This window comes from Notamacropus eugenii, chromosome 6, assembly GCF_028372415.1.
Source record: "Notamacropus eugenii isolate mMacEug1 chromosome 6, mMacEug1.pri_v2, whole genome shotgun sequence".
NCBI classification, from domain to species: Eukaryota; Metazoa; Chordata; class Mammalia; order Diprotodontia; family Macropodidae; genus Notamacropus; species Notamacropus eugenii.
In genome coordinates, this window is record NC_092877.1 from 153,083,960 (window position 1) to 153,110,330 (window position 26,371).

At 35.3% G+C, this 26,371-nt stretch overlaps 1 protein-coding gene across 1 annotated transcript; it reads left to right on the forward strand.

The window, feature by feature from the left end:
• Positions 1-1,911: 1,911 nt before the first annotated feature.
• Positions 1,912-15,633, forward strand: FGB (fibrinogen beta chain). The gene is made up of 9 exons (XM_072621310.1): positions 1,912-2,060; positions 2,335-2,355; positions 6,093-6,287; positions 8,159-8,342; positions 10,036-10,263; positions 11,649-11,762; positions 12,939-13,064; positions 13,366-13,651; positions 15,060-15,633. Exons 1-9 carry the CDS (start codon positions 1,953-1,955, stop codon positions 15,289-15,291), a joined length of 1,494 nt encoding a protein of 497 aa, XP_072477411.1. The 5' UTR covers positions 1,912-1,952; the 3' UTR covers positions 15,292-15,633.
• Positions 15,634-26,371: the final 10,738 nt, after the last annotated feature.

Genomic DNA, 26,371 nt, shown 5'->3' on the forward strand with positions numbered 1-26,371 from the left:
ATTTTACATTCAATTAATACAATTCACATCTAGGGTGGGTTCATTTTCTTTTCTTTTAAAAGCAATGCTTTTGTGTCTTTATATATATTTGAGTTTTCAGTTACTTTGCTAAGTAAATATGAAAGCATAATAACCTCAAATCATGTCTTAACACAATAATCACAGGCAGATAGTAAATGGGTGGAGCATAGGTTAAGAAGAATTTCACAGAGCTTCAAAACTGACATTTTTTGTTTCAGTGGACATTAATTTAAAAGGCTAAAAGATTATATAATAAAATATAAATAGAAGAGACAGTGATTCTCTGATATTATTGTTAGATTATCTTTTTGAAGTATAGTTTTTAAAGGCCACAACTCACCCAAATTCTTATGTTTTCAATTTCAGTTTAAAAAAACAAATTAATTTTGTCCTAATGGGCCTTTTGCTTCTCCCACAAAAGAAGCTTTGTATTGTTGCCTCCAAAATAAGTAAATGTATACACACATACATAGTGTTGTTTGTATGTGTGTATGTGACATGTGGTATGTATATGTGTACATCTATTTCACAAAGAACTCATCATTCAATTTTACTTTTTAGGTTTTAGAGTCATTTAATTTTTTTATGGATTTTTATATGAGTTTATAATAATAGCTAGCATTTCATATAGTGCTTTAAGGTTTGAAAAGTACTTTATATAGGTCATCCCATTGAGCCTCACAATAAACTTGTGAGGCATGTGTTATTACGCCCATTTTAGAGATGAGAAAACTAAATCTGAGAAAAGTTTAATGTCTTGCCCAGGTTTACACATTGTCTAAGGCAGAAGTCAAATTCAGGTCTCCCTAACTGCAAGTGCAGTGAGTGCTCTATACATTGTGCCACCTAGTTGCCTGTTTATTCAGATTATACTGATTAAAACAACAACAAAGAAGATGTGACTGATTGGAAATGACAAAAGTAACCATCATTTTTCATGTGTGATAAACTACACGTACAAAAACTCATGATGATGCAGGCTAAAAAAAAGTAAGGATGCATCTGTGGGAAATGTATCATATTTTCTGTCCATTTGTAGATATTGTATTGTAATCAGTATCTTGAATTAGGCACCAATTGGCAACTAGCTGTTTTCATCATAATACATTTTTATTAAACTTTGAAATTTTATCCTGAACATTTTCATCTGCTCCAAGAAAGGATAAAATAAGATATTTCCTAAGAAGATGAATATTAAGAACTGTATTTTCTTTGTAGAAGACTTTTTGCTGCAAAAGAATAAAGTATAGTATTTGGACTTCAGCGTTACTAGTGGTTAAAAATGTGATGTCCAAAACCGCATGTTCTAGTCCTTCCCTGAACTGTTTAACCCCCTCCTGCTCTCTAGCCTGGCTTTACTCATTTGTAAGATTAGGTTGAAGGGAATGAACTATGAACTTTAAAGTCCCATCTAGTTCTTTTGTTCACTATGGATATTTAAAACTTAAGTGGCAGCCCCCCAAAATAAACATTTATGGAATATAAATAATGAGTTTACAATTTAAATCATTACCTTGTGAATAGCTTAAACTTTTGCGAGTTGACTCTTGAAATTTTCTACATTTTTGGAGAATATTTGGAAACTTGTTTTCTTAGCATATTCCTTTCTACACAGATCCCTGAATCCAAATTTGGGTAACTGGAAAGTGGCACACATGTTTTTCAAGAAACTCTTGATTTCCCTTAACCTTTCCAAACTGGAGGATTTGCAGAAATTTCGTGGGGCGTCTAAATTAGGCCATCAGGGGGAAAGGGTTGTATGACCAGAAAATACGGTTTGCTGGGAAGATGTTGCTCAAGTGTTTAAAATGGCTCAGCCAACAAGATTAAATATTAACTGGAGATTCTAACTAGTTTTAAAATCAGGCCTACCAAGCTGCCTAGTGTATATATAGGATTGAAGATCTCACTCTCACACACCTTAGCAAAGGATGGTTACTTGGGCATTCTCAAAATCTTCTGCCATGAAGCGTCTTTTGCTGCTCCTGCTCTGCATTTCCATAGTTAAATCCAGTTCTGACTATGACTACGAAGGCGAGGTTATTATAAAAATTAAAATGTCATATTAATAGAATTAATATAAGTTCTGATGATCTATACATAATGTTATGTAATTATATATGCATATTTATTTTTATAAGAACTACAATCAATTCATGATAGTAAATTTTATAAATGAAATTAAAATAATTTCAGGAACAATTTTATTTTAAGAGCTTTCATGGAAAATGTAATTAATTTCTTTATGTAAAAGAAAGGTATTTTTCTTCCTGTTTTATTTTTTTATGGACTTTTTATCTCTCTTTTCTTTAGGGAGGTGGCAGTGTAAGTAAGGTAAGTTATGCTTTTGTCATTTACTTGTTTTACTGTATGTTAAGTCTTCAGTGTGTTAATATTAACAGATAAGAAAACAATTATGAAAATGGTACAGAATAGAAATCAGAAAAGTTGAATATGAGAAGTAGACAAAATGTGAGCAATGGGTGTATAAAGTTCACCTGTCAATGAAAAAAGCAATATTTAGCAACTGAAATGAAGGGTAGTTGTAATAATCAGTAGTGATTTAAGGAAAATGGAATGTCATATTAGAAAATGAATGCAATAATTTTTATTATGTTTTCTTGTAAATAAAAAATAATATAAAGCAAATTGCTTTGTCTAATTCATCTATTTATAAAAATATATTTCATTTAATATTACATTTAAGTTATTTTTATCAGTAAAAATTCAGGGATAGATTAGAGAGAATTTATAAAACCAAAATAAAATTTTGACAAAACCTCTTGAGATAAATTCAAAAGCCAATTTTATTCTTATTTCATAGATGAGAGTAATCAGTAGTAGAGAGGGAAAAGGACCTCTTTAAGATTCTTTAATGAGTTAGCATTAGGGAGGAGAGCCCAGTTTTTCTATGTGTCATTCTACAAAAAAAAAGCCCTTTTTCCAGTTAATTTGATTCATAGAGACAGCTGATTCGAAAGCGTTTTTTTTACTTGAATTATTTAGATAGTTATATTCATTGATTAAATTAAATGTTGCTATAATGGTGAAATCTGTACTTTATTTTGTACTTTGCCACTGCTGCCTCAATCTCATTAGCCCATATTAATGCTACTTTAACTCAGATAGAAGCATACAATCATTATTGTTCAGTCTATCTACTGTAAATTGATAAATCTCACCACATTCCTATGAACAGGGCAATACAGTTTCTTTAAGATTCTTAAGTTCTTTGACAGCAGAGACCATGCCCTGTTTTTTCCCCTGCAGTGACTACTACACTTTGTTCTATAAATTAAGTGCTTAAAAATACATGTGGAATAAGTGCAAGAAAGACATTACAGACCGGTTATTCAGTGGCTTCTGTGGTCTAATGCATTGAGTTCAGCTGATGTATCCGATAAGGGTTCATGGCGCTTTTGTGGGATACTGTAACTAACAGGAGACTGAGGCTTGATCTAACATCTTGAGACTGTTTCCTCTGTTTTCCCTCTTCCTTGTTATTGTGAGAAGCGGTTACTTTCTAAAGTTAGCAAATACTTTCAAGTACAGTATAAATGCAAAGATACTTTAAATGAGAACAGAATCATTGTCTTTCATCTAAAGGAAATAACTAAGGGGCAGCAGATCAGGGCTGCCTTTGGAATGGCTTAGAGAAAACATTTTGCTGACAAGCTCAAAGACTCAAGAAATCAGTTGCTAAGAATTATGGGTGGTACTGTTAGCAACATTCAGTGAACTATTTCTCTTCAAATCTTCAGTTACCACATAGTATAGTATTCATATGTTAATAAGTTTTCCCCTTAATAAATAGGTTACTTTCTTGATAAAGTTAATATATAGAGAGCTTAAGCAAACCTAATTTTAAACATATTACACATGTCTGGGAATGCAGCAATCAAATATAGGAACTTAGTGTATAAAATGGGCTAAATGACATTAATCTTTGTTGACAGAATAGGTTCCTCACCACTCACTAGTGGATTCCTGATGTTTTAGATTTAAAGAATTGGTCTCATTGCCTTACAATCAATCTAGGTACAAATGTACCTACAAATTATTTCTATTTGCAGATATGACTGTTCACAGAGGCTGCTGGGATTCTGTTTGCCTAGTTTCTTTGCCCAAGAGTTACCCCATCTCCAATAACTACATACCGATCTGGTCTGTGTCAACTTGAGCTGATCTCTTAATTTTTCTAGGCCTGCTTCCTCAATTTCAAGAGAAGGAAGTTCAATTCAACAAACAGCCTGATGTCTTTGTACCTTACGTGGACAGAAGGAAAGGAGGAAGAAAGAGAAGGAAGGAAGGAAGGAAGGAAGGAAGGAAGGAAGGAAGGAAGGAAGGAAGGAAGGAAGGAAGGGAGGGAGGAAGATGAATTTCAACAAAAAGTGATAGCTGGATCATTGAGGAGTCTTATTTCATCTTTTTTTTCAATGAACAACAATTTATTTTCTTTCCCTCAAGTGGAATCTTTTTCTAAGCCTAGGGTATGGAATAAACCAAGGCATAAAATATGAGCAAAGGCCCAGAGTGTAAAATCCAAGTGCAAGACAGAGAATATAATTTTGTCTGGAATTCAAATTACAGGATAAGAAATAGTATGAGATAAGATTCACAAGATAGGTTGGAACCAGATCTTGGAAGGCCTCAAGTGTTAACATCAGAGCTGCACATTTTCGATAGTAAACAATTAGAGTCACTGAAAGCTTTGGAGTATTGTGACATGATCAGAGTAATGCTTTGGGAAAGTTACTTGGTCAGAGGTGTGGAAGGATGGTCGGAACCATGAAACCCATCTGGGAGGCTACAACGGTAACCTCAAGGGGCTGCCAGCAGTATTGCAGAAGTAGAATAATCAAAGGTTAGCACGACTGGATGTATGCAATAAGGAAAAGAAAAGAGTCAAAGATAAATGAGGATATGAATCTCAGTAACCAAAAGGACAGCAGTGCTTTGAACAGAGAAGTTAGAAGTACAAATCTGAGAGAATGGATGAGTTAAGTTTTGGACATCTTGAATTTGTGAACCTGCTGGGACATACAAGTGAAGTTATCTAATACATAGTTGTAAACGTAAGACTGAAACTGCAAAATTTGTGGTGGGATTGGAAAATCATTTTTTTTGAAGTAAGGAACATAGAGGTGATATTTGAAGAAATAGGAGTGGGTAAATTCAACAAAGAAAAGAGACAAGAACAGAATCTTTGGAAGCACTTGTATTTAAGGGGCAAGAAAAAATTAAAGAGCCAGCCAAGAGAGATGGAGAAAGAACAATTAAAGAACAGACCATGAGAGTAGTGTCACAGAAATCAAAGGAAAAGATAAGGGAGTGGCTGTTAATGTCCAATGGCACAAAGTTGAGGAGGATGAAGACAGAATAAAGGCCACTGAATTTAGCATTAAGGAAGTCGGTAGTGACCTTAAAAAGAATTATTTCAGGACAGTGGTGGGGACAGAAGCCAAGCTGCAAGGGATTGAGTAGCAATTGGGTAGAAAGTATGTAGAAACATTGTAGACAGCTCTTTCTCAAAATTAGATAATGATGGGATGAGGAAAGAAACAGAGAGAGACAGGGGGAGAGAGAGAGAGAGACGAGACAGAGAGACAGAGAGACAGAGAGAGGCAGAGACAGAGAGAGAGACAGAGATAGAGAGACAGAGAGACAGAGAGACAGACAGAGACAGAGAGACAGACAGAGAGACAGACAGAGACAGAGACAGAGGGAGAGAATGTTTGTTTAAGAGAGTGCATAGTTAAGGGGAAAGGTTTTGTTTTTTTTTTTAAATACTAATTAGACTAGACTAGTTCTTAGCCTATCTATGAACTTCTAAAAGATATATTTTGATAACCATATTTCAGCATAATTGGTTTCCTTTCATAATCTTATGTATTTTACTTTGTGCAATTAAAATCATCATTCTGAGAAGGGGTACATAAATTTCACCAGATTGTCAAAAGGGGTCCCTGACACACACAAAAAGTTAAGAACTGCTAGACTAGATGATCTTCCAGCTTTAACATGTTATGACTCTGTGACTATGGATCTTCTTTTCCCCTTTATTCCTGAAGTCTGGAGTGGATGCTCGGGGTCATCGGCCTATAGACAGGAGAAGGGAGTCAGCTCCAACTCTGAGACCGGCTCCACCTCCCATCAGTGGGGGAGGGTACCGAGCACGACCTCCCCAACCTCAATCTATTCAACAGAAGAAACTGGAAAGAAAAGCCCCCGATGCTGGAGGCTGCCTCCATGCTGATCCCGATATGGTAAGTGAATTAAAATCATTAGCAAAATTGGTCATGGCCAGTGAAGACAGTTCTGGGAAAGGGGCTCAGTGCTACTGACTATGTATTAATGTCCTCCATTACATGAAGGGTTTTGCTTCGTTTTCTTTGGTTTTACTACCAAATACTAGAAATGTTTCTGCTTCTGGTTCAGGGTTTCATTTTTATAGGAATTACACTTGAGTGATACAACACAGAAGGAACCCAGAAATTCATTCCTAATGATTTCCTGGTTTTGCTACATTTGAGCAAAGTATTGAGTTGAATGTTTGATGGAAAGAGGAGAGTTAGTAAGAGGAGGAGGACAGAGTTTCAGTAAAACACTTTTTTCGGAATTCACAGAAAAGCACAGGAGAGCAGTTTCATTGCTACCAGTTTCAGTTTCATAGACACTGAAGAAAACTACACATTACATAAGTTCACAGTTCCATATGCAGTCCTCTTCTGCTCTTTGTATATTGAAATATTCATTTGCTCACTTCATAATAAAAAGAAAAAAGTTTCAATAATGAGTTGAAGATAATCTATAGTTTCTTCCCTGCTGTGGTATATTAAAAGGTCTTTAGTCTCTTACATGTGGTCTTTAATACCTGTGCACATTTACTGTCATAGCTGGATATGATATGAAAATACCTTTGTTTTGATATCAGAGATAGGTGTGCAATAGGAGCTAAACTAGAGATGGAGAGCTTAAAAGTGATTACATGGCAGAGGGAATGGCCCTGGAGGACAGACCAAGCAATAGATGGAAGCCAAAAGATGGATTTAGGTTTAACATGACAAACTTCTACCAATTGGGGTTCTCCAAGATTGGAATAGATTTTCTGGAAGGTAGGAGGTTCTCTCTCTCTCTGTCTCTCTCTCTCTCTGTCTCTCTCTCTCTCTGTCTCTCTCTCTCTCTCTCTCTCTCTCTGTCTCTGTCTCTCTCTCTGTCTCTGTCTCTCTCTCTCTCTGTCTCTCTCTCTCTGTCTCTCTCTCTGTCTCTCTCTCTGTCTCTCTCTCTGTCTCTCTCTCTCTCTCTCTCTCTCTCTCTCTCTCTCTCTCTCTCTCTCTCTCTCTCTCTCTCTCGTTCACCAGGAAAGGACTGAGCGACCACTTCTTGTGGATACAGCAGAGGGGATTCCTGTATACCTACTACTTGGACTAGATGACTCCCAGGTCCTTTACTGCTCTGAAACTCTGTGATCCCCCTGTGACGAGCAAACTGGTTGTCAGAGTCCTCATTATTTTATTGAGGTGAAGCATGGAGCTTTAAATAAAATATTTTAAGGAGTCAAACTCAGACCTAGTGATCATAGTTTTAAGCCAGTGTAATCTGACAGTCCCATATGTGAAAGCAGCCAGGTAAATGTGGAGACAGAGGCCTTTTTTTCTCCATGCTCTCATCCAATAATTCTAGTGATTACTTAGCAACAGATCAAAAATATACATCTATACTATTCATATTTAGGAAAACTTGCAATAAGCAAACTCTAAAGATTTCTTCTTTATTTAAGACTAATTTACTACTTACAAGCCCATAAGGTAAAAAAGCTGTCACTTCCTTAGAGAGTACCTAAAATTGACTTTGATGATGACTATTTTTATTTCTGGTGTTTCCAAATGATACACTCCTTTGGAGACAAACAGAAGTAGTAGACAATGGCAATAATATTTTCACAATTCATCTATGTGAGGCCAATATTGTGTCCGATCTTATTTTTTTAACTAAACATTAAATTAACAACCACTGTGCTAAATAGATTAAAACTGAACTTTCATTCCATGCTGTTTTGATAAAAGGTCCTATCTCAAACACCTCTTCCAAATGCAGATAGTGGATTTCTATTACCTTTCCTTTTCTTTGCTTTTAGGGAGTGTTGTGTCCAACAGGATGCGTGCTACAAGACACATTAGTGAAACAGGAAAGAACTATGAAAGCCAGCGTTAGAGACCTAGGGACTGAAGTGGACTCGTTTTCTGAGAGAACTTCTTCCAGCTTCCAATATGTGGGAATCTTAAAGGACATGTGGGGTAAAAGACAGAAGCAAGTGATAGGTAACTATAATTTCTCTTTCATCTCACACTAAAAAATGAAAGTTGGGGGACCGTTGTGGTTGGGCATATTTAAAAGTGAGAGGATTTGGAGGCAAATCCAGATACTACTACTCTGTGACTTTGGGTGCATCACTTAATCTCTCTGGACCTCAGTTTCCTCATCTGCAAAATTAGAGGACTGGACTAGATGATCATTAAGCTAGGTATAAAAAAGTATACACTTATAAAAGTGAATGTTGAAAACTAAAAATAAATAAATATTGAAATAAAGCAAAAGACAGAAAAAAAAGAAGTTTCCTCCTCACACTTAAAAAAAAAATACACAACCCTCAGAAAATGGGAACAGTTTCTGTTAAACATGTTGGTAGTATCCCTAAGGTGTTCTTCTTTCTTGATTGATACTTCTAGATTCCCTCAAAATCCTGAGGGAAGTCATCCCCTAGGCTTCCCAAATTACATATTAGCAAAACCTCCTTCCTTTAAGTCAACTGAGATAAGATCATACTTTAAAGGCAGTAATGAAGGAAAAAAATTAAAATGCTGTACATTATAGAATTTTGATATAAGAAGAAAACAACCCTCTTTTATTTTAATTTCTCTGATTTTGTCTGGTATAGTCCTGTCATCTCTGACCCATTTTTTATCTATATCGTGGTCACAGCCTAGTTTTGTTCTTCTCTTAAATTAATGAAATTCTGATTCTTCCCATACAGTGACTCAATGACTGAGACATTTTAAAGCCACAGAGCTCACCCTTAAAGTGATTCCTAGGACTATAGGGAGAGAGCTAAAAGGTACCTTAAAAGTCATCTAATCCTATCCTCCTATTTTACAGATGAGAAAAGTGAAGCCTAGAGAGGGTGAGAGAGTGACTTTTCCAAGGTCATGTAGCTAATAATTGGCAGAACCATGATTCAGACTTAGGTGCTGTGACTCCAAGGCCAGGCTTCTTACTTGTACCACAGTGCATCTCTCCCTAATCCTGAAGCCAGTGTAGCCTCTAATTCCTCCCACTATTTCAGTTTCTAGTGATCAGCAGTTCTTGGTCATTTTGCAGAACTGGACAGGTTTACATCTACTATGTTCAGTTAATATTATCTTATCTCCTTGTTAGATCTGTCCACTTATAATGTCAGGTAATTTCTAAGTTGGCCCCCATCTAAAACTTTAGCTTACAGTTTGTTTATGTACTATTACAATAATTTAAAATTTAGTATCAATAGCATGTAATTTTTCTAACACCAAGAAAAATTTCATTTCATCAGCGCTCTGATTGTTTAAATGTTCTAAGCTACTAGCATCATACCACAATTTGTGATATTTCTGTTTTTCATCATACAGATTCTGCATTTTCCACAGTTCCTAACAGGACAAGCTTCAGTTAATTCTAATGGATCATAATTTTTTATTTAGATTTAGTACTAATGATCCTACATGGATTTGTATAATACTACTTGTCTGCCCCCTCATCCATTCAGCGTTAGAACTATGTGTATTAAAAGCTTAGTTAACAGGTTAAGTTTGTGGGCAGATTTTACTCATATGTCTTTATACCCACCTTTTACAAGATTTCAGTATATTCAGTGTTTAATAGACTCTGGCACATTGTAAATGCTTAATAAGTTCTTGTGAACTTGTATTTAAAATAAAAGGAAAACAATGACCTTTCCTGTCCATTTTCCTTTTTTTATAGACAATGAAAATGCAGTAAATGGGTTTTCCTCCGAACTGGAAAAGCATCAAATCTATATTCAGCAGACTGTGACTACTCACATCCCAAATAACCTCCGAGTGCTTCGTTCAATTCTAGAAAACCTAAGAAGCAAAATACAGAAATTAGAAAGTGATGTTTCAGCCCAAATGGACTACTGCCGCAAACCATGCACCGTCAGTTGTAATATCCCAGTGGTTTCAGGCAAAGGTATATTAATAAGCACAGGACTTTGGGACTTTGGTAAAAGCTTACATTCCCTTACAGCTAGAAGGCTAGAAAGGAGCTTAAGAAACCCTACTTTTTCTCAGCCATTTTCATAGTGGCTCTTTAACACATGATGATCTCCAGGGTTATGTTAGAAGCCCATTTGAAGTTTTCTCATCACTAACTACCCATTATCTGATGGAATAGGGTGTATGTGAGAGGTGAGTTGTGTATGAAGGTAGTGGCAAGAATATGAAATAGAGGAAAGAGTTTGTATGATGTGTGTTAGGGTGGAGGCTGCAGAAGGATTGTGAGAATGGACAAATGAGTGATGCTTAGATAGACAGATATGAAGTCCCTCTGTTTTGCATGTTACTGTCTGTTGGTGACAAACTTATAGGTAAGTTATAAACTGGAAAAGCTGTGATTTTCAAATGCCTATGCAAAGTATGAGTTTAGTTAGTTAATATGAATATATGCACACACACATATCCATATATATGTACATATATATGCATGTATACATTTGGGCATCAATATAGATGTATACACATATATGTGTGTGTATTTGAGACTAAGTTTCCCTCCCCCACCCAGGCTGGAAGTGCAGCAGCCAGTTGCAGGCTCATTCTCACTTCCAATCAGCTTGGAGCTCTAATCTGCTCCATTTTTCTAACCTAGGGTAGTTTGAGGCTTGTTTGTCCTCACAAAGCCAGGTGGGCCTTCTCTCTTGGGGGCTCACCATATTGGTGCCACACTTCATGAAGACACCAGATTGGTTTTAGTCCTGTTATAGCTCAGAACTCCCCAACTCAAGTGATCAGCTAGCCTTATCTCCCCTTTAGTAATGATTACAGACACATGGCAGAATGCCTAGCTTATATAGTGTTCTTAAATATCAACGATGGAAGTTTCTCAATTACCTTATTATATGCAAGTTTATCTTATTACATTATTATAATATCAAAAACCATGGAGACAAACACACTGCTGATTTGTTGCAATGATCCATTTGCAAATTTCCACATTTTATTAATAACCACTTGTTCTTCTAGATGTGTCATCCTTATAAACAAAAATAATGATAGCATTATAGATTTAAAGGTAAAAGATACCTTAGAGGTTACCTAGTCAGTTTCCTTCATTTTATAAATGAGGAAACTGAGGCTCAGGGAAGTTAGATGAGTTACCTAAGGAAATCTGTTTTTCTTTTTTATGTGTATTGATGATGATTTTTAAGTTAAGCTGCTGTGAAATCAAACCAATAGTTTTCTTTTTTCATTTTTCAGGTTGTATATCCTATCATCTCTAGGCAAGACATAAGAAGGTTACAGAGTTTCTTAAGATAATAAAATCCTTGCATAACTTGTGTCATTATATGTTTGCAGAGTGCGAAGAAATTATTAGGAAAGGAGGTGATACATCTGAAATGTATCTCATTCAGCCTGACAGTTCTGTCAAACCATATAGAGTTTATTGTGATATGAAGACAGAAAATGGAGGTAAATACATGGTCTTGTGAAATTTTTTTGAAAAAATTATGGAGTAAAATGCATTCATGTCAATAATATGATGTTAATGTTTATGAGACTTGGGTTTAAGAACTGTGAAGTTTTAACAATTTTAAGCACTTGTCAAGTTGTTGATATATTAAATTATTATGATATTATATATTTTTATTATATATTATATATAATACATATATAATATATATAATATAATTATTATATAACATAATATAATATAATATAATGTATATTATATTATTTTATATAATTATTATATAACATAATATAATATAATGTATATTATATTATTAATATTATATATTATATAATATTATTATATATTATTATGTAAGCTATCTAATTTCAAAGTATCATTAAGTACAACATTGGTATGATAGTATGACCAGTGGGAAGGATGGTTAACTTTGACCAAAATCTACAAAACTTGTCTTTCTTTAAACATTATTATAAGACTGACTTTTAATATTTACTACTATTATTATGCACAAAGGATTTGAAATTTCCTCCAAGTGGTTTTAACTATGCAAAATAATATTTAACTATACAGATCATCTACCTATGACCCGAAAGATGTCTGAGGAACTCTTAAAGATTAGGTCATTTGCCTGAATAGCTAGTATGGGTCAGAGGTAGAATTTGAATTCAGAATTTCTTAACTCCAAGCCCAGGATTCTGTCTACTACTCCATGTTGTTTCAACTATCATGATGTCAGAAATAATCTGAGTCCTATATAATTATGTCCAAAATTTTATAATCTATTACTTTGAATATATTAATGAAATTATTAAACTATTTCGGTTTTATTTAAAAGATGATTTTCTTATAAAGAGAAATACTTTTGCCAAAATTTCAAGTTTGTCATAATATATTGGTTTGGTTTACACAAGCCTCCCCAAAGATGCAAAATGCACTTGACTTTTTTGTGCCTTTGGATACAGTTATATACCTGCTATTTTGTAAGGACTGGAGTTTGTTTTTTAGGGGTATATTTTGTTTTGTTTTAAGTATTAACTTTTAAATTATTTTCAATGATTTTTGAGCATCTCTTCTTGGTGGGCTTTAGGTGCCAATAATAAAAGGATACAAACTGTGAAGAAAATTATTTTAATGATTAATGAAAACAATCTTGGTTTCTCTCTCATCACAAGGATGGACAGTAATCCAGAAACGTCAAGATGGTAGTGTTGACTTTGGCAGAAAATGGGATGCATACAAAAAAGGATTTGGAAATATTGCAACCAATGATGATGCAAAGAAATACTGTGGTTTGCCAGGTAACATTCAGAAAACTTTTTTTAAAAGATTTTTTTTTCATTTTAAAGAACATATGTTCTTGTCAACATTTTTACTATTCATCAATTCACCATCAAATACCATTTAAAAACCATTGTCTCTATACCATTATGTTGGCCTTTCAGAAAGCATCTCAATTATGAGGCATTTACTGTAGTTTGTCAGTGTTGGAGAAATTAAATTGTCGGGGGAGAAGGAAAATTACAATCAGCTGGAACAGGAATGTTGGTAGTTTTCAAATATTTTAATTTTCATGGGATTTTGTATTATTTTAAATTTTAGGTGAATATTGGCTTGGAAATGATAAAATTAGCCAGCTTACCAAAATGGGACCCACTGAACTTCTGATTGAAATGGAAGATTGGAAAGGTGATAAGGTGAAGGCTCATTATGGAGGATTCACGGTACAGAATGAAGGCAACAAGTACCAGATCTCTGTTAGTAAATACAAAGGAACTGCCGGCAATGCCTTAATGGATGGAGCATCCCAGCTGGTGGGAGAGAACAGGACCATGACTATTCACAACGGCATGTTCTTCAGCACATATGACAGAGATAACGATGGGTGGTATGTCTACATTCATAAATCCTTTGAAATACAGCAACTAACCATGTCACTTTGAATCTTTAACAGCAAACACACATGTTCTGGCTACAAATGGTCCTTCATATGCTCTCATCTCTAATACTTTAAGAAGGTGTCCCCTTGGTGATCAGATATTTAGAACAATTCCAATATCTCTGATAGTCCAATACAGGCTTTCAACCTATCATTCAGTTTTTCAGTAGCCTAAATAGTTCTATAATGACCTGCAATTTATTGTTCCTTTAAAAAGTGGAGTTTTAAAAAGGGATAAAGTACTGCCTTACTGAACTTGTAACATTTAGCTTCATCAGTGCAATTCTTTCCCTACCTTATTGCCAAATAAAAAAAGACCTCTGATTTCTTATTGTAGAAACTGGAGAAAAGAAAAAGTCACACACATATCTAAAGAGAGTAACTTCTTTGAGGCATTGCTGTGCCCATGAATTACTCTGCACACGGAAGGCAAACATAGCTGGAGAGAAAAAGAGCAGGACTAAGTATCTACCCTGTATAGACATTAATTCTGCAGGTTTCACCTTTTCCTGCAATGTTGGTCAGGAAAGAGGGAAAATCTAAAACAGAATCTTGCTCACTGTTACCATACTCTTTATGAAATATTTTAACATCAATTTAAGAGAAGCTATTTGTGGTTACCAGCAAAGCCATAACTAGGATGAAGTGAGTGGGGCTTTACCCGAGAGCAGGGAAATTTCTGAGGAATAGACAGCATTTACAAATCTTGTGTAGAAAATAATTCATCTTAGCACGTAGCAAGAATAATTAATTAAAATAGGAAGTTAGTTTCTGCCTGAGTGACCTGGCTCTACTGCTTTTCCAGCAGTGGCCTCACCCTATCTTTGGTCTTTTCCCCAGAGGACCTCATGTGCGAGCCTCTCCCTACCCCCATATTTGTCTTAAAAAGTTGACTTTGAGGCACAGTTTGTGCTGCTTACTCCTGCTGCAATGTATGAAATTTGCTCCATCCAGATGTCAACACTATGCTCTTTGTGTCTCTAGTTGCTGTAAATCTTGTTCCCTCTCTCCCAGAAGTAATAAACAGTACATTCCAGGAAGTCATCAAACCTGGAGTACTCATCATTAAGATCATTACCTTACTACAGTCTCGTGGCCTAAAAAAAATTTGCAGAACAACACCTCAAAATCAGATGCTTCTTTGTCATTACTAAAAAATGAGAAAGAGGGAAACTCCTAGAATTATGCTTCTTGAAATGAGAATAATTTTACATCCAGATTTTCTGACACATCAATGGTTTCTTTCAGACTTAGCAAATGCACACAGAGTTTTCCTTTATCCATATGATTTCTTTGTAATGTGTGCCATTGATAACATTCATATATCATGACTAATTACTACTCTTTCTCCTTTCAGGGTAACTACAGATTTGAGTAAACAGTGTTCTAAGGAAGATGGCGGTGGATGGTGGTACAACAGATGCCACTCAGCTAACCCAAATGGCAGATACTATTGGGGTGGCCATTACAGCTGGGATATGGCAAAACATGGCACAGATGATGGAGTAGTGTGGATGAATTGGAAGGGGTCATGGTATTCATTGAAGGGGATGTCCATGAAGATCAGACCATTCTTTCCACAACAATAAGTCTAAAAACCAACAGATTTTTTAAAATTTTCACACATGGGACAATTTTTTATACATTGTTATTAGAATTTTCCTTCACATATTGGAAGTAAATCTCCCAAAGGTTTTGGTATAACACAAATTGGAAAAGCTATTCAGGATAAAATCCATTAAATATTATATAACTCTACTTTAGACTTTTGATTTGTATTTTTTGTCAAGAAGCTACTAAAAGGAAAATTAGAGAAAAAGTCATTTATACATTTCAACTCTACTTGGACATGAAGAACATTATTAAATAGGTGGAGAAATGTTATATAGTTGTAAAAATCTATGTGGCAAACTAAAAGCTGATGTTTAAAATTCTGCTCTCTAAGCTGTATTTATTTATGCAAAGTTGTGAGAAAGTTTCCAAAATGTGTTCATTAAACACCTTATACTGCAATAAATAAATGCATTCTTATTTCTTAGTACATAGAATAATAGATTTAGAACTAGGAGTGATCTCAGATGTCATCTGACCCAACACTCTCATTTTGCAGATGAGTAAACTGAGGCCCATAAACTGAGGTCTAATGCATTGGCCTAGGTCACATAGCTAATAATCAACAGAATCATGTTTCCAACCTAGTCCTTTGAATCCAATGAGCTTCCCACTGTACCACACTACTCTCTCCTTGAGCTTAATGACTGAGGCTTAGTTTATTCAAGAAAGGAGGATTCAAAACTTCAGATATGTAGGTAATCTAAGCATTAAACATTTGAAAATCAAAAATTACTGGTTTTGACTACACTGAAAACTGCCTCTTTGCCATTTGCCTGGGGGGCGGTGGCATTTTAGATCATCAGGGTAATTAGTCTGAAGTTAGTCATTTTTGTACTTTCTGAAGGAAAGTGGAGCCAGCAGTAGCTTGCCGCCTACAACACTGTATGGTAATCCAATTTAGAACTTTGCTGGGCCTGTGTTTTGGAGGTAGTCCAATTGAGATTAACCTTAGACAAAATTGTTAAGCAAAAGTTTTTTCCTTCTTTTTACCAGCCTTGCTTTCATCATTTTCCTCTTACTGCTCCCCCATCTCTTATTCCCACTCACACATTACTCTAGGTGGTACCTCCCTTAGCACCTAGATCTTAGAACTTTTCTAACCCTCGACCTCACTGAAACTTATTTGTTCTACATAACCTTGGAGCCAAATTATGCAACACAAAAGCAACTGACCAGCCACATGGCCAAGAGCACCATGGTCATTAAATTAGGCACTGATTACTACTCTAGATAGTTCAGATTTACAAATCCACCCAGCTGAACCCATACTCTAGAGTTTAGGACTTTATTGGTCACCCTTACAATCATCAATAGCTGCAGTTAGTGGACCCAACCATGCACACAAAAGCAGCAGAAGCTGAAATAGAGGGATTATTATCACAGGCCCTTTGAAAGACAAGAAAATTGAGGGTAAGAGAGGTTAGATAGTTTAACAACCACATATCAATCAAGGTAAAAGCTCACATGATTTTGATCAGCCTTAAGCAAACTATCCAGTCTTACCATTTCAGACCACATGTAAAGAATGGTGTTCCACATCAGATAGTACATTTTAGTAAGCACATTGACAAGCTTGAGAATATCAAGGGTAACCAGGATAGTAAAGGGGCCTCATGGTCCTACTATATAAGAACTATGTGAAAGAACTGGGGATATCTTATTAGTCTGGAAAACTTAAGGGGAATATGGTAGCTATCTTCCAACATTCGAAAGGTTTTCATGTAGAAGAAGGAACAGATGCTCTTCTGGGTCCCAGAGGGCAGAATTAGAAACAGGGGATGGAAGATGTAATGAGATTTAGGCTATATCTAAGAAACATTTTCAGCAATTAGAAATATCCCAAAGTAGACATGGGCTTCTAGCTGCCTCAAAACATATTAGACATGCCGGCTCATTGGAAGTCTTTGGGTCTTCAGGGAAAGAATGGATTACCACTTGGCAGGCATGTTGTAGAAGAGATCCATTTCAGTTATGAATCTGACTCTGGAAGGTCTCTAGGGTTCCCTCTAATTCACACATTCTATGATTTTGTGACTTGCCCAAGTTCACACAACTATTTTAGACCTGAAATTTCAATGCAGCTCACCTGCCTTTAAGTCGAATGCTGTTTCTACCATGCCAAACTGTTGCTCTTTACCTATGATATTGGAGAAGCCATTAAGATATCTAGATTCATCCATCTCAACAAAAGGTTCCCCAGTTCTTGCTCCTAGCTGAGTTGGCTCAGCTGAATTCCATTCACCTTTTCCTTTTTTGGAGGAGGACTCAGTGCTCCCTGCATATTGTAAGGACTTCCAGCTCTGTCTTATTTGAGTCTAATATAACAAATAAACATATATGTAAATACATATATACATATAAATATTCAAAAGGTTTTTAGTTTAATAAAATATTTTGAAAATCTTTATACTACGAAAAAGACATTAGAATAAAATCTTAATAAAAGAATAGTACAGTAATGATAATGAAAATAATAATAGATTCGCTCTACTTCAAGGCTCAGTGTAAGGCTCAGATGAGATGGTGCTTTATAAATATGAAACATTTTTATTCTTAGGGTGATATTAATATGGAAAAATTCTCCAGCATATTCTAAGACTGATTTGTAACTGTATTTTAGGACTGGTTTAACAAATAGTTGGTTAAATGAGGTCATGGGTATGGTTCAAAGGTGGGCAAGTTAGCTTTGCCTTTTGCATAGATAGCCCCCCAACCTCAGATTGAGTCTGGTAAATGCATTCTGTTGGTCATGAAAAAAATGGAATTTCCCTCATGGATTTATCAACAGTGCTGGAATTCAAAACATGTGGGGTAATCATTAATGTCATCTTCATATGAGAAAGTCATCACTTTCCTAGGAAAAATAACCTGGTTATTTCCTCTGGTTCAGACACAGTGCCAGTACCACCAACATTGCAGGCTTAATCCACAGATGGGACAGTAAATTTCCAAGAAGAGAAAGCAGACCTTGTTCTACAAAAGCAGAGATCACTCTTAACCCTAGCCAACTGTTTCACAAAGAGATGACGTCCTTGGATATGAGGGACTGAGCAAATGAATTCAGATAACTCAATGGGGTCAGAAAAACAATTCCCTGACCCTGACTTCATGGTGATCAATAAACTTCTTATCTTCCTATTTGAAGGACAACTGATGCATGCAACAGCTTACTCAGGGTTTTATTATAAGAGGCATTTTCTGGGTTTTTTTTTCATTCTTTTTTCTTTGTAGCTAACTTTCTGAATCTCAGTAAGAGATCTACAAAATGTCTAACAAAATTGTAGAGTCTTTTTAAAAGGCAATTTTAAAGGCTTCCTTATAACAGCTAACTCTTCTATAGTAAGCACTTCAAAGTTTACATAGTGCTTTGGCTTCACTCATTTGATGCTCCCAGTAACCCGAGTGAGATGGGAACACCTTTTTATCCCCATTTTATGGATGAGGAACTGGCGGCTGAGGATAGTTCATTTAATTGTTCAGCTAGTTAGTGTCCCGGGCAGGATTCAAACAGACCTTTTTAACCTCCAAGATCAGTATTTTGTTTGCTATGCCTCTTCATAATCATATATTTTATCTTAGCAACTGTAACTAATTTTCTTGCTCTAAAATTTCCAACAATCCTACTATCTACTTCCTCAAATTTCAATAATTTAGGAAATTTCCTCATAGATTGATGTTTATATGATTTACAACTCACATTCTTCAAAGGAATTTGGGTGTCATCCAAGAAACACACTTCTGGAGCACTCCTGCTATTCCTTTTATTGCTAAAAGGCCTTGAATAAACTCTATTTTTGTTTGGCAAACACTGATAAATGAACTTATCTGTTTTATAGAAATAGGATTTAGACCTGTGAGGTTATGTTTTTGAAGTGTTTTATGGTCTGTGAATGTGAGAAAAGCCTCCAACCGTGCTAATGATAGAATGCTAGAAATGGGAGATTATCTAGATTTCTCACAAGACCCAAAGAGTTCAAATCGTTTTTCTAAAAACATACAGCAAGTTAGCAGCTGACACAAGATTAGAATCCATGTCTCCTGACTATATTTTATCTGTCGCATACCACACTAGAAATATAATCAAAAACTGCTGGGGAAATCCAAAAATTCAACATATAAGATTTTCTAAATCATAAAATACCCTCAAATGAAGGGAGATATATTAAATGTCTTGTTGAACATGGTAAGAAATAATGTTTAGTAGAAATTTAGTCCCAAAAAAATCTAATGAACGGATAACACTTCAAAATAAGGTCAGGGTTCCCAGGGCCTATGCAAAGGATCAAAATGGGAGATGGAATATTGCAGAAGAATGGAAAGAAAACCAGATTGGTTGCAGTATGGAAAGTGTGAAGGGGACTGAGGTATGGAAGGGGAATAAACCTAGAGAGATAAGCCAAATTCAGGTTGTGAGGAACTGAAATGCAAAGTTAAAGGAGTTTCAATTTGATCTTTGAGGCAATATGAAGTCAGTGGAGTTTATTGATTGTGGCATCCTTGACAGAAATGAGAACATTCAGAAGAGGGGTGGACGTAGAGAAAACACTACCAATTTGTATTTTGTGTATGTTGAGTTTGGAACACCTATGTGACCTCTAGTTTAAAATATACAATAGAGAGTGAACAAAAGAAAGACTAGAGACAATATGTGCATACATATATATGGAGAGACAAAGAGAGAGGGAGGGAGATACTTGGCAGTTATCTTAATAGAGATGACAATTATTTCCATGGGAACTGATGAGGTCACTAAATGAGAAAGAAGATAAACCTCCCAGTTAAGAGCCTTGGGGTTTACCCATGGTGAGCAGGTATGGCATGGATAATGATGCAACAAAGGAGTGGAGTGTGGAGGGGTAAGAGGTAAGTTCTAATTGGCTGCCTCAATCAGCTATCTGTCTACCCAGCAATGCTCCAGTCTGGATAACCAGTTTTCTAGTTAGGTGGTGCAGTGAGTAGAGCACTGAGACTGGAAGATATCTGGTCTCAGATATTTACCATCTGTTTGTCTCCATTTCCTCATATGTAAAATAGGAAATAATAGCGCCTACCTCCCATGGTTGTTATGAGGATCAAATGACATAATGTTTTAAAGCACTTAGCACATAATATAGTCTGGCACATAGTAAGCGCTATATTAATGTTAGCTTTTATTATTCATTCAATTTTTTCCTGTTTTGCTTACTAAGCTGAATTCCTTTTTTTAAATAGTACTTTATTTTTCCAATTACATGTAAAGAGAATCTTTGACCTTCATTTTTAAATTTTATTTCCAAATTTTCTCCCTCATTTCGTTCTCTCATCTCTAAGACAGTAAGCAATGTTATATAAGTTATATGTAGGCAATAATGTAAAACACATTTCTGTATTAATTATGTTGTGAAAGAAGAAACAGACCAGAAGAGGAAAAAAATGAAAGAAAGTGAAAATAGTTTGCTTTGATCTGCATGCAGACTCCATAGTTCCTCCTCTACATGTGATTAGCATCTTCCATCATGAGTCCTTAAGTCATTGTATTCCTGAGAAGAGCTAAGTCTATCATAATTGATCATCACACAATGTCACTGAAATTGTATACAATGTTTTCCTGGTTCTGTTCACTTCACTTTGCATCAGATGTTCATGTAAGTCCAGGTTTTTCTGAAAGCATCTTGTTCATCATTTCTTATAGCATAATAGTATTCCATCACAATCATACACAACTTGGTCACCATTCCCCAAATGATGGCTATTCCCTCGACTTCCAATTCATTGCCACCACAAAAAGAGCTGCTATAAATATTTTTGTACATATGGGTTCTTTTCCCTTTTTTATGATCTCTTTGGGATGCAGACCTAGTAATGATATTGCTGAATCAAAGGGTGTGTGCAGTTTTATAGCTCTTTGGGCATAGTTCCAAATTGTTTTCCAGAATGGTTGGATCAATTCACAACTCCACCAACAATGAATTCATGTTCCAGTTTCCCCACATCTCGTTCAACATTCATCATTTTCCTTTTCTGTCATGTCAGTGAATCTGATAGGTGGTAACTCAAAGTTATTTTAATTTGCATTTACCTAATCAATGGTGATTTACAGAATTTTTACATGACTATAGATGTTAATTTGGATTTGAGGATATTTGAGTAATAGTTTGTAGGTTTAGGATTTCAAAATGTAGAGAGAATATGATAAATGCAACTATGACTCGATTATCTGTGCTTCTGGGGAATCATAGAATTCGGGATAATTTTAAACTATAGGCAATTTTTAAAATCCTCATGATAGTCATTAACAGCAGCTTTCTTCACCACATTTATTGAATAAAATAAATTTCCTTCACAACCTCTCATTATAATCATTTAATTCTTATATCTGAAAACTGGCTGTTCATATCCTTTGACCACTTATCAATTGGGGGATGACTTGTATCCTTATAAATTTGACGGAAGTATCCATATATTTTAAAAATGAGACCTTTATCAGAGACACTTGCTATAAACATTGTTTCCCAGCTTTCTATTTTCCTTCTAATCTTCTAATCTTTCCTTCTAATCTTCCTTCTAATGCATTGGTTTTGCTTGTGGGAAAACCTTTTGATTTAATATAATCCAAATGGTCCATTTTCTATTTCATTATGCTCTCTACCTCTCATTTGATCATAAATTCTCCCCCAATCTGACAGATAAACTATTTCTTGCTCTCCTAATTTGTTCATGGTATCACCCATTATGTCTAAATCATGCACCTATTTAGCTTGACATATTGTGTAAAATATTTGCCTAAACGTAGTTCCTGCCATACTGTTTTCAAATTTTCCCAGCAGTTTTTGTCAAATAGTGACTTCTTATTCCAAGCTAGGGTCTTTGGATATATCAAACACTAAATTAATATGATTATTTACTATGTCTTATGTACCTAATTCATTCCATTAATGTACCACTCTATTCCTTCATCAGTACCAGAGAGTTTTGATGATTACCACTTTAAAACAGAGTTTGAGACATTATATTGCTAGGCCACCTTTCTTTGCATTTTTTTCATTAATTCGCTTGAAATTCTTAACCTTTTGTTCTTCCAGATAAATTTTGTTGTTATTTTTTCCCCTAGCCCTATAAAAGCATTTTTGGTAGTTTGTTTGCTATAGCACTGAATAAATAAACTAATTTAGGTAGAGTTGTCATTTTTATTGTATTGGTTCAACCTATCTATGAGTAACTGACATTTTTCCAATTATTTAGATGTGACTTTATCTGTGTGAAAATTATTTTGTAATTGTATTCATATAATATTTTATATTATCTATAGTTATTTTAAATGAAATTTCTCTTTCTATTTCTTAGTGACTGGCTTTGTTGGTAATATATAGAAAGACTGATAATTTATGTGGGTTTATTTAATATCCTGCAACTTTTCTAAAGTAGTGAATTATTTCAAGTCGTTTACTAGTTGATTCTCTAGGAATTCCTAAATTTACTATCATATCATCTGCAGAATGATAGTTTTGCTTCCTCATTGCCTATTGTCATTCCTTCAACTTCTTTTTCTTCTCTAATTCTATAGCTAACATTTCTATTAATCTGTGTGTATGTGTTCGTCCTTCGTTGCTGAAGAAGACCATGCCATCAGAGAAATGATGACTAGATGCACTTGACTTTGTTTTGAGTGAGGGAGGGCTGTGCAGGTCACCAGACTCACTTTTCCTCCAGAGCCATCTGAATCCAGTGACCAGATATTCATCAGGATGACTGGAGATGACCCAGAATGAGGCCATTGGGGTTAAGTGACTTGCCCAAGGTCACACAGCTAGTGTCAAGTGTCTGAGGTGAGATTTGAACTCAGGTCCTTCTGACTCTTGCACTGGTGCTCTATCCTTAGCACCACCTAACTGCCTCTGACATTTCTATTACTACATTGAAAAGCAGTGGTGCTAATGGGTATCCTTGATTTACCCTTGATCTTACTGGGAAGGCTTCTACCTTATCCCCATTATAGGCAACAATTGTTGATGGTTTTAGATAGATACTACTTATCATTTTAAGAACAGTTCCATCTATTCCTATGTTCTCTAGTGTTTTTATATAGGAATGAGTACTGTATTTTGTCAAAAGCTTTTTCTGAATCTATTGAGGTAATCAAATGATTTCAGTTGGCCTTGTTACTGATGTGGTCAGTTATACTGATAATCTTCCTAATAGTGGACCAGCCCTGCATTCCTGGTATAAAACCTATTTTATCATAGTGTATGATCCTTTTGATATATTGCTGTAATCTCCTTGCTAGTAATTTATACATTTAAAATTTTGCATTAATATTCATTAGGGAAATTGGTTTACAATTTTATTTTTCTGTTTTAGCTTTTCCTGGTTTAGGAATAAGCACTACATTTATATCATAAAAGAAATTTGGTAGGACTCCACCTCTTTTTCCAAATAGTTCTTATAATTATTTATATGTCATATAATTGTTTGTATAATTAATTGTTCTTTAAGTGTTTGGTAGAATTCACTTGTGAACCCACCTGGGCCGGGGGACTTTTTCTTAGGGCTTGTTCAATTTCTTTTTCTAAGATGGGGTTATTTAAATTTTCTATTTCCTTTTCTATTAATCTGATCAATTTACATTTTTGTAAATATTCATCAATTTCACTTAGATTTCTAGATTTATTGGCACATAATTGGACAAGATATTTCTTAGGAATTGTCTTAATTTCCTCTTCATTGGTAGTGAATCCATCATTTTCATTTTTGGATGCTACTAATTTGATTTTCCTTCCCTTTTTTAAGCAAATTGAACAATGGCTCATCTGATTGTTTTTTTTTTTTTCATAAAACCAGCAAATAGCTGTATTTATAAGCTCAATAGTTTTCTTACTTTCAATTTTACTAATATCACCTTTGGTTTTCAGAATTTTCAATTTGGGGTTGCATTGAGGATTTTTCATTTTTTTCTAGATTTTTTGATTGTATGCCCAATTCATTGATCAGCTCTTTCTCTGTTTTATTGATATAAGAGTTTAGAGATATAAATACTAAAGATTCCTTTCTATCTACAACAATGAGGTGGTAGTCCTATGTCTCTAAAATGCCTGTTCATTTTCTTTTCTCATGTCTCAAAAAAGCTTCCAAGAATAAAAGTTTATTCATTTTCTTGCATATTTTTTATTTTTAGAAATGATTAATGTTCTGTAAAGATCTCTGCTAGTTACTAAATATGGAATGTTGTCATTTATGCTGGGGAAAATGTGGTTTTCATTGTGTGTGGGGGGAAACCATCCACCTCCTCCTCCCTTAAAAAAAGCTCCCCATGAATGCAAAGAAAATTACTAAAATATTCATATCTTTTGACCAACAGATTCCAGTTCTAAGTATATATTCCAAAGAGATGAATGGGAAGGAGAAAAGCACCACATAAACCAAAGCATTTACAACATCATTTTCGTAGCAGCAAAGAACTGGAAACAAAGTAGATGCCTATCAATTTCTGAATGGCTACGCGATTGAATGAAATGTTATTGTGCTGTAAGAAATAATGAATATGAGAAGCACAGAGAACCATGAGAACCCATACTGACTGATGCAAAGTGAAGTAGGCAGAACTGAGAAAACTACATACAAAATGACTATGACCATGAAAATGGAAACAATGCCAACAAAACATTGAAACTTAATGCTGTGAAATTCTAATGACAAAACAAAGAAAAGATACGAAGAGGCACCTCTGTCCTTTCTATGGGAATGGTGAGGATTAAGGGTATAGAGTACTAGAGATAATGAGCAAATGAGTTTTTTCTTAACCTATATTGAATTGCTTGCCTTCTCAATAAGGGTGGATAGGGAGGGGGGGAAGGGAGAAATGTGGAACTCAAAGCTTTAAAAATGAATGCTAAAAATTGTTTTTACAAGCAACTGGGAAATAATAAGATATATAGGCAATGGGGTATAGAAATATATCTTACCCTAGAAGAAAATAGAAGGGAAGAGGATAAGAAAGGAGAAGTAGTGATAGAAAATAGGGCAGATTGGAGGAAGGCATAATCAGAATATAAGCTGTCCTGGGGTGAGGGTAGAGGAGAGATGGGAAGAAAAGTTGAAATTCAAAACTTTGTGGAAGTGAATGGTTGAAAACTCAAAATAAATAAATTTAACTTCAAAATAAAACAAAATTGTAAATTTTTTTTTTAAAAAAGAATGCATTGTGCAGAAAGCTATGCAAGATACTTCCATGGAATACTGACAGAATACAATCCCATCTTGCAATAATGGTTTGGGAATGGGCCTGACTGAAGACAGTGTGGTAAGTTAGATGATGTCTTGAAGTTTCTGCCTCCTCTAGGCAGCCTTCTCCGATACCTCCCCTACATGGATCTGAGCTCCCCAAGCCACCCCAAAGAGAGTTCTCACTCCTCCAATATCTGGCATCACTTTGCTGAACCTCTCTTGTTTGTTTAGGTGACTGGCTTTTGCTGTAGCTATCTGGGTCCTTGACTCTTTCTCTTCCTGCCAACCAATTAGTACAGACTCCTTTGGGCACAACCTATGTCTTATCTATCTTTGAATTTCCAGCATCAGACACAGGCTCTGGCACACAGTTGGTGCTTAATGTTTGTCAGAAATAAAAGTAGAATTACTCTATACTTTACTTCAATTATCTACCAAACTAAAGCGTGGTATATTTACTTGGACACAAACCCTTCCAATTTAGTCAATGAAACTCCTACTTGACAATGACTATGGTAGGGAATGGTATGTGGCTGTAAGCAAGATTTTTAAATATTCCTTCCCTCAATCCCCTTTCCCCCTTTCTGTGTTTGAGAATTACACCCTGTCTTAGTTATTACGCAGTGAAACCTTTTGCTTTCACAATGACCCATTGCCAGCGTCATATGAAGAAGGGGACACTGCAGGGAGTGGAAGTCAGAAACCATAAGTGGTGCCTCATGAGAAAAGGGCTGAGAGAGTAATCAACACAGGGCAATCCGGACTTTCTCCAAGGGTACCAGTATCCTGGGGGGAAGCAGGAAGGAGTATGCTTCCTCAGCTTGTTGTCTTTCTCCCCTTGTGAGCTCTCCACTG